Consider the following 9,390-nt stretch of genomic DNA (forward strand, 5'->3'; position numbering starts at 1 on the left):
CTCTCTGTGCTGTTTTTCTTTCCGTACGCGTTTGCATGGCGGGAGAAAAAGGTGAATTCGGTGGAACCGTCCTCGTTTGGAGTTGACCCGGGTTTAGTCAAAAGCAAGGCTGCGACGGGGGCTTGCAGCACAAGTCACTTGCCCAGAGCCAAGCCTACTCTGCGGAGTACAACTAGGAGGCTTAGATCAGCTTTCCAGGGAGATCAGTACTAAAATTCATCGACTTGATGGAAACCAGAGAACTGCAGCCCAGCTCCATCTATCCGAAGAGCTGCTGGAGAGCTGTTAATCTTTTAAATGGCAATAGTCTATTAAATATTTACATTACTTGTAGAGGTTTTGGCCCAACAGCTGGAATTAACACAACTTAAATCCTGGCTCTAGTAGCTAAACGGTGCTGTGACGAGGCCATTTAGATCGTATCTGTAACTCCGAGGAGGGCATAAATTGCAATATGTTTTTTTAATGTCTACCTAGGTTATAGCAAGAACATTCACACCTGCTGCTCAACAAGAACACAAGGACAAGCCAGAAACTGAAAGTGTCCTTCTGCCTCTCATCATCTTGGGCAGTTTTCTCAGCCCCAAGGAGCAGCAGTGAGACCAAACAATGCAGCGAAGCCTCAGGTGGCTGCAGGTATCTACAGAGCTGCCATTTACACCCCCTTTTATTAGATTACAGGAACATAGAATCACGGAATGGTTTGGGGTGGAAGGGACCTTAAAGCCCATCCAGTCCCACCCCCTGCCATGGGCAGGGACACCTCCCACTAGCCCAGGTTGCCCAAAGCCTCATCCAGCCTGGCCTTGAACCCCTCCAGGGATGGGGCATCCACAGCTTCTCTGGGCAACCTGGGCCACTGCCTCACCCCCCGCACAGGAAAACATTTCTTCCCAATATCTCATCTCAATCTCCCCTCTTTCAGCTTAGAACTGTTACCCCTCATCCTATCCCTGCCCCCCCAGCTCCAGAGCCCCCCACGCCCTGATAAAGAGTGGAAGACTGCTCTAAGGTCTCCCCGCAGCCTTCTCTTCTCCAGGCTGCACACCCCCAACTCTCTCAGCCTGTCCTCGGATGGGAGGATGGACAAAGCCCTGGAAGACAACTATGAAACTCCTGAGCTAGGAGAGGCTTGCCTGGAGGGATGGCCCACGGGGGCCAGGCAGCTCGCAGGCTTTACCCAAAGCCACACTAACATCAGCACGAAACCAGAGAATCACCCTGATCCATCAGCTGTCGACCCCCAAGGATGGCCGGGAAAAATTCAATTCTTCACTGCACCGCAGCACGCAACAGCTCTCGGGGCAACAAAGATAACACCAAACAACTAAAGGGACAGCTCCCTGTTAGAGCCGGGCAGCAGCTGCTGCTGCCGGCCATCTGTGCTGCGAGGGATCTGGGCAGCCATGGCCACAGAGGTCCTCCTGGTCTCCGCAGCGCTGCATCTGCTGCTGCTTCGTGTCTGTTGGGATGAAACGCTTCCTGGTACTTTAACCGAGCCTCCTGGACAGTGTCTGTACTCTTGATGTGAGTCACTAGGGAAGAAGGCCAAGAAGAGGAGCTGCGGGACGACGCACACCCCCTGCACCAGGCATCAGCCGCTCCGGGTCTACCTGCACCTGAAGGAGCGTTTGGTTTGCTTCAGCCGTTCACCTGCAAGCGCTAGCGGTGGAGAGGAGGGAAACCCCCAGCCCCAAGTACCCCACGATGTGCAAGGCTCTGCTTAGGTTTATCCAGCCTAATTCCAATGCTGCCAAACCCCATAAATTTCTTCCTGAACACTCCTGAAGTGGAAAATATCCTCTATTTTGAAGAGCATTCTGGGACTAAATTTGAAATACGCTTCATGTGCACAGCTACGCTGAAATTATTTTAAGCCTCTCCAGCCTCCCAAATCCAATCTCAGGGTCCTGCACATGTCTAACGTCAACGCCCGGGATGCTTGCTAAGATGAACCCTCCTCCCGTCACCCGATAAGGTTTCCCTGGGAGACTGAAGTTATCTTAATCTGCAGAAAGCCAAACTCAATGCTTCCCTCCCTTTTATTATTCTGTGACTCAATGGTTAAAACTAAAGACTTTCCAGGACATGCCTTTTTTTTTTTCTTTTCCCCAAGAAAGCTGCTTCCACGGACTGTTAATTACAGCCTATCTATCTCCATAAAAACTGCTGAAGAACGGCTCTTCTGAGCCTATCCAGAACTTTTAATTACCCCCCCAAGTATCAGATTGCGACAGAAAACAACCTGGGCATGCTCTGCAACAGGCAACCAAACATCCTCCGCTCCTTTGCTGCCCAAGCAGCGCTTTCAAAAGGTGGCCTCAAAGCTTCAAGATTTCAATTTTTTTCTCTTCACAGAATATTTTTTGCAATGCTGTTGAAAATGCAGACATCTACCTCTCCCATCTTATTGCCACTTACTGGAAAAGATGCTCCTGAAGAGGTTTTTTTTAGTTATATGACAAGAAAGAAACATATTTTAAGCTCAACTGAACAATATCACCCCATCTCCTGCCCTCACACAAAGGCATCAACCTCACCTGAAAGCCTAGAAACATGCACAAGTCCCTTCTAATGTAAAAAAACCCTTTTACTTTAGACTAAAGTCTGGGATTAACTCTCTGAACCAGCACTTTCCAGGGACCGTCCTGCCACCACCACCCGTGACGCTGCATCTCCTGCCAACCCCGCTGCCAATGCCGCTCAGTCCTGCGCAAGTCTGGGAAATGGGACACGCCGACAAGCAGCTTTCCAAGATCCTCCTGCAGCGAGGGCTCCTCGACCTCCCCCGGTTTAAACTGCAGCTGACCTCCCTGCTAATGACGGATGGACGAAGCCATCTGCCCCGGGCTGGCGAGCCCCAGCTGCACACCCAAGGTGATACTGGCTTCAATTACCGCAGCTCCCAGGGCGCCGGGGAAACGCGCAACAGCACAGCCCATCTGCTGGCTCTGCAAAATGACATCTAGCTCCTAAGGAGAACATAAAACACATCACCCTAAATGCAGCGGCCAGAGATCCCGGCTCAACCCCGTCCCCTCTTGGTCTTCGAGAGGGGGCAAACCTTGCAGCACAGCCTGGGTGCAAAAAAAAAAAACCTGCCAAGAACAGACCCGCACCGGGACGATGAGTTCCCAGCTAGTTCTGCAAATCCCAGCAGAGGCAAAACAAACCACACCTCCAAGAACAGAAGGTATCAGCTTTGTTGCTTCTCTACTGATAAAAGTGTATTCACCCATTGGAAGGTTCACAAGTGTTTATACTCATTCCCACACACCAAGCCCTGGCTTAGGATTTTTTTTGCGTCAATATTTCTGAAAAACTGGCATCCATTGATACAGAAAGAACAAAAATATGCTACACAATATCCACCTTCCTGCTTAAGAAGCTGACATTAAATTGGGCAAGTGATGAATACACAGCACCCTTCGATACCTGCAGGGTTTAGGAAAGATCCATGTCCCAGCTGGAACAAAAAAAAATGATGCACAGCAAGATAATTTTAGGATATTTGTGAAGGAAAGACGATGCTACAAGTTCTGCCTATTACATACAGCACTGGCACAGGTCAGAATTCAAACCCAAGGCTCAGTCCTGCAAATATTCAGCGTGTGCAACAGTGATTTTAGCAAAACGCTGCTAATTCTTTGAGAAGCAAAGGCTGGTTTTTTGGTTCCACTGTTAATTGGAGAGAGATGACAGAGTCATCTAGGGATAAAGCGTCCACATCAAAAATGAACTGTCACCAGTGCACTCGTGGCTGGCTGCTGCGGTGAGAAACCTTGAACATCACACGGGGCGGAGGCTGCAGCAGGGTTTCAAAAGCCTCTTGTGTCCGTTTTGCTGAGCGGCTTCAAGTCCCTTACTACAGGATTAGATTATAATTTTAATAACCTGCTCACAGGCTGGGTGCGTTGAAGGGATTTATCTTGTCACGTTAACAGTCATCTTCCTGTCAGCTGCCTTGCCTACAGCAAAAAAAAAAAAAAAAGCAAAAAAGCAAAAAGCAACCCCCCAAGCCCCGCGGGGGTGTCAGCACTGGCCAGCCCGCGTGTTTTCTGAGCAGGGATGTAACTTGAGAGAAAACGCAGGGCGATGCCAGAGCACGGCCCTTCCCTGTGCTCCGGTGCACCACGGGAGAAGGGAGGTGGCCAGGAGAAAAATGCAAAGGATTTACGAGATGTATTCACACTTATCTGCAAACGCTGCAGAAAGCAAACGTGGTTATTAATAGCAGCTGCATTTTTAAGTGGCAAAACAGGACGGAGCTTTGTCCCAAACCCGACAGTGGGATGCTCTTTGCAGGAACCCAGTCCCATAGTCCAAAAAAAAAAAAAAGAAAAAAAAAGAACAAAAGCGTGTCCCTGGCTGGTCGTACAGGGGCTGGGAGCCTGCTCTTGTGATGTCCCCCCTGCAAAAGGATCTTGGGATAGCGGAGGCTTTTCCTTTCAGCCCTCTCCCATTGAATCCAGGGAATGCGGCGAGCACGGAGCCAATCGTGGCTCGGGTCTGCAGATGGATTAACCAAAGAGCCGGGCTGGGTTGCTAAGCGAGGCACCTTGGCGTGGCAGGGAGGAGGGTTCCTACAATGCTGGTACAGAAAAGCCACATCCAGCATCCACGCAGGGCCAGAAAGAGCCTCCGGAGAAACAAACAGCCCGTCGGGAACGAGAAAATGCAGCAGCAAAGGAGATAAAAGCTCCAGACACACAGAGACAGCCTCCCCCCAAATAAAACCTCCTCTGCCCAGAACAAAAGTGCCATCGTGGAGCTTTGCAAAGCTCTGGTTTTATCCCCTGTGCTTCTCGTTATCTTTAATTATTAAGCGTCACGGGAAAGCAGCTGCCTGCCTCCTGACAGAGGGAAAACAAGAGACGCAGTGACTACTTCAGGGCTGTGCAACCCCTCCCCTATCTTTAGAAAAAGCCTTTGCCACCGCTGCCTCCCCCCTTTTCTGCCTTTTTACCGCTTTCTTTTTCCACGTACGTGTGGCCGCAGCCGTTCCTAATCAACTTGAAATGATTTTTCACGACGGAGGGTTTCCAAAGGCCTAAAGGGGTTTTGTTTCAAATCATTCCCAGATCAGCTGCGGAGAGCGTGAGCAAGAACAGGCATCGGCCGTCTCCGGCGTGTTCGGCCATGCAGCAGGAAGCAGGGGATAAAAGCGAGGCTGGGCTGTAACTGGAACGGGGCATCCGCAGTGCTGCAGGAAAAGGGGGGCCGGGATGGGGATAAAGCACACGCCGGCGTTTAAGAAATGCAGAGTTATTTCAGCCATCAATACGGAATGCCTGTTGCTTTCTGTGAACGCCGCGGATTAACCGTATGCTTATGATTAAGGCATTTTATAGCACAATAAAAAAAAATTTAAAAAGCGCAACATCCTAAATTTAGGGGTGCTTCCCCCCCCCTCCAAATCCTTCATGCATTTGAAGTTTTACACAGTCTTTGCTCAACATCTTCTGTTTATAACACTAGAAAGAGGGATAATTGCAAGCACCTTATAATGATTAGTTTTCTGCTTTGAACTTTTATGATGGGCGTTTGGGAGGATTTTAAGAGTTTACTGAAAACATCTTAAACTTTAAAGCCAAAAAAAAGCTGCTATGCAATATTATTGATAGTCCAAAGCTGAGTATTAAATTAAAAATAACACATATGAGAGCAGAACCTGGTTTACCAAAACAGCCAGAATGCATTAGCCAAATTGCATCACGGGATTTGTACAAACTGGCTAAAAAGGACACATCAGCCTCAGGTTTGCTCTAGATACTTAGACATCAGGGAAAACACAGTCCCCGAGTCGCAGAGCCGATTCTCACCGCTCCATCGTGAGCTTTGTCTCCGGCAATATTGCATCAGCCTCTCCTGCAGTCAGCAACGCCTTGGCCAGCCGAGCCAAAGCTCGCGCGGGCTGCAGAACAGGCACACGAGGACTTCTGGCCAAGCAGCTTACTGCCAAGAGCTCCTGGCCCCTGTTCATACCCTCCAGGGGTGCAGGGCACGATTAGCTCTGGAATAAGCGCAGTGACAAAGTGATTACCGCCTGCTGCCCCGGACGCTGCTGACCACAGCCCGGTTGCAGCTTGTCTCCGAGCCAGCAAATCTTACAGCAGTGCTTTTAAATTAGACTTGAGTCTGATTACAGCATAGGGACAAGATTTTAACTAACCTTTTATTATGGGAAATTTTGCAGCCGTCTGTTTTACCCTCTCAAGATCGTTTGAGACAAAGACTACCAGATGCAGCAGTTCCTAGAGGACTGTCTTTAATTTGTTTTTAACCCAAGCTAATGAATAGGTTTACTTACACTTTCGCAAGAATCATTTCAGACTCAGAAAACGTTAAACATCTGGAAAAGAACAAAGGTTTCCTATTTTAAAGAAACCTGAATTTTTGCTGTAAATAACGGGGAGTTAGACCCAAAGCAGATCCTTCACCAAGGATTATCCAGGATTATCTGCAGCCTACACCCGTGAAACGCAAATGGACGAGCCAATGGTACTGTGACCATGCCACTGGTCTGCTGTGAAGATGGTTCCAGTGAGACTGTACGTGAATATACAAGAAACCAGAACAAAAGCATCTGTGTCACCCTCTGGAAGCCAGGCTTTGTTGCCTGGCTCCCCGTTTTGCAGCAGGGAGAGAAGTGGCAGCTCCTAAGCAACAGGCTGCAAATTCCACAGATACCCCTTTCCTACACGTACAGCATCAGCTGTCCACTGACTTCAACACAAGAAATTGAGCCAAAAGAGAAAACGGAGTTGAGAAGATGCCAATGCAGCCGCCAGCAGAGCTGGGACAGGGCAGTCCCTTGGATGGACATTGTCCCTGCCAAAGAATGAGACACTACTGATAGAATGGCCTTTCGCTCTTTTGTATCCCCAAGTCAAGATCCAAATTCACCTCCCCTCTTCTCAACCACCACGTTAACTCCTGCTTACACGTCCCATACGAGAGTCCCGATCAGCCAGGACTGGGTGAGTGTCACTGAGCCCCTTACCAAGGGGGACAATGCACACAGGTGTCCATCACTTCAGCCTCAGAAGCCAACAGTCGAGTTTCACATCATTCCTTGCACCGCAGCGAGAACAGCCACCCAGCTTCACCTCCCCAGCCCACCACTGCTCTGTCAGCCCAAAAAAACCCCCAAAAAACCAACCACCAACAAAAACCCCAGAGCAGGCAATGCCAACTCTTTGCTGACGGTGGGAATTTTTTTTCTTTGCCACAACATTGGTTAATGAGAGAGCTGCAAAGCGCCTGGTGACAGTGCCCTCTTTGTGCTGCTCATTTATTTATTTATTTTAAAGTACAGTACGAGCTTTTTGAGAGGCCTCATGTTTTCTCTGGCTCTGAACAAATGCCATCACTCAGCACAATCAGCAGCCTGACGGGAACAAAGGACGCCAGCGTTCCCAACCCCTGAATCGCATCCCGGAGGAAAACGTGGAGGAGTGGGACAGGAATCCGAGGAGCACATAACCAGGTGTCGGAAAGGCTACAGGGGTGCCCAGAAGGTGTCTGTGTTTAGTTTAGCACCTTGCATTGTTAGGATAATGCAGGGAATAAAGGCAGAGGACTAGGAAGTTTACCCTGGTTGGGATCCTGCTGGGAGATCCCCAAGAGAGAGGTTCAGAGCGGCTTTTCCTCGCCCCGTGCAAATGCAGGATTGTGCATATCTCTGCAGAAAGAGGGGGTGGTGGCACCTCTGGTGAGCCACAGCCACCTAAGGCACTGAAGTGTTGGGACAAACGAAGCTCAGACAAGCCCTGGGAAGGCAGCTCCACATTCACGTTGCTCTGCTGCTTTGCTGAAATCACAGAATTCAGCTCCCGCTCCTACCTACGCTCCTGCCGGGTGTCTGGTATCAAAGAGCTCTATTTAGAGATGCTGCACTCCAGTTTTCCCATGCTTGTCCCAGCTACAAGCTGTATTAAGTTACTACGGCTTCTCTCACAGCTCAGTCCATGTTTCAGTTCTCCCTTTGCAGCTGTTGACAACAGCCGTGAGAAGGGACCCAGCTGTAACTCTGCACCGCTGACTCACAGGCAGTTTTCTCAGCAGTTTTCTCGGCGGCTCCATCCCTGCAAAAGGACTCACACAGCCAGCAATCGCATCATCTGGGCACCAAAAAGACCCATCTCTCCTCGCCTCCAGACGCCAAGCTGTACCAAACAGCATCTCAGCTGCAAAACTAGGAACAAGTCCCAGTAACCCCAATCCCTGCTACCACACCCGGTGCCAGCACGTGCTCCCCACCAGCCCCGCTCCCCAGAACAACGCTCTGAGCCCTTCCAGCCGAAGCCCTCATCTAACAGGGGCTGTTTTTCCCTAAAGCATCACCAGTTCCTCCCAAGCTGCGCTCAGATGTGACTCTGTGCTGATGGAGGCTTCCAGTGTGGTTTTTAGCTGCCTTGGGAAAGGAAAAAAAGTTGTGCTGCCTAAAACCAGCTGTTTTCCTCTAGCGGAAGGCATGTATTTCGACGCGCTGGCATCGGAACGGTAATAGAAATCAGGGTACAAATCATTCACAAAAGTCCTTCGCTACTTACTGTGGGATCTGTCCAGAGGGAGCACTTTGCGCAGTCCTGGCAGGGAGCCCCGGGCGAGCGGGGGTGTTGGCAGAAGTGGTCGTAGCCGTTAATGGCAGCCCGGCAGAGGTAGCACATCTGAGCACCGCAGCGGCAGGACATGCGGTTGCAACCCTCCGATTTAATTAAGCCGGTCCCACACTTGTGGCATTTTCTAATTCGGGCGGCTGTCATTTTCTCTTCTCTGCAACACAACAGGAGGGAGAAGAAACAGAGACGGGATGTTGGCAGTCACCAACCCACGGTAAAATTACTCTTAGGTTATCCCAGTGATGCTCTAACCCCCCTTCCCCCATGCACCTCTCCCTCTCCTGTGCCATCCCCGCACCCACCGCTGCTCCGAGGAGGTCTGGGCTCAGCTCCACTTGAGCCAACCCATGACAACTCAAGAACAAATTAAGTGAAAGAAAGTCAATCGCTGCCCGCACACTGCAGACCCGATCCTGGTTTCCATGCCAGCCAAATCGCCGCAGCGCCAGGCTCTGGCTTGGGAGGAATTTAAGTCGCAGGGCCAAAGGGCACGGGGATGCTTGACTTGGCTGCGGAGAAATACAGCCCGGGACACAAAGTTCAGGAAAAGCAAACCCTTGGCTGTCATCTGCTAGCGAGTTTTATGTTTGCCTGTTGCTTTGGCTACAGAGTTGCCACGACCATATATACATATATTTTTTCCCCCCAACCCTGGCTGCTGTGCTTGAGATTTATTTGGTTTTTGTTAAATTTAAATCAGTTACTGAAAAATAATCACATCTTTCCCCACAGAGACTGGGCTTTCCCTCTTCTCTTAAGATTCCCT

At 50.0% G+C, this 9,390-nt stretch overlaps 1 protein-coding gene across 1 annotated transcript in view; it reads right to left on the minus strand.

Annotated features, from left to right (window-relative positions):
- The window catches only part of RNF216 (ring finger protein 216), a 61,810-nt gene that overhangs the window by 898 nt on the left and 51,522 nt on the right, over positions 1-9,390 (minus strand). The window contains exon 14 of the mRNA XM_010079443.1: positions 8,556-8,778. Within this exon, the coding sequence (XP_010077745.1) occupies positions 8,556-8,778 (223 nt within the window). The remainder of the gene's footprint in view (positions 1-8,555; positions 8,779-9,390) is intronic.

Source organism: Pterocles gutturalis, unplaced genomic scaffold (assembly GCF_000699245.1).
Source record: "Pterocles gutturalis isolate BGI_N339 unplaced genomic scaffold, ASM69924v1 scaffold3494, whole genome shotgun sequence".
Classification (NCBI taxonomy): domain Eukaryota; kingdom Metazoa; phylum Chordata; class Aves; order Pterocliformes; family Pteroclidae; genus Pterocles; species Pterocles gutturalis.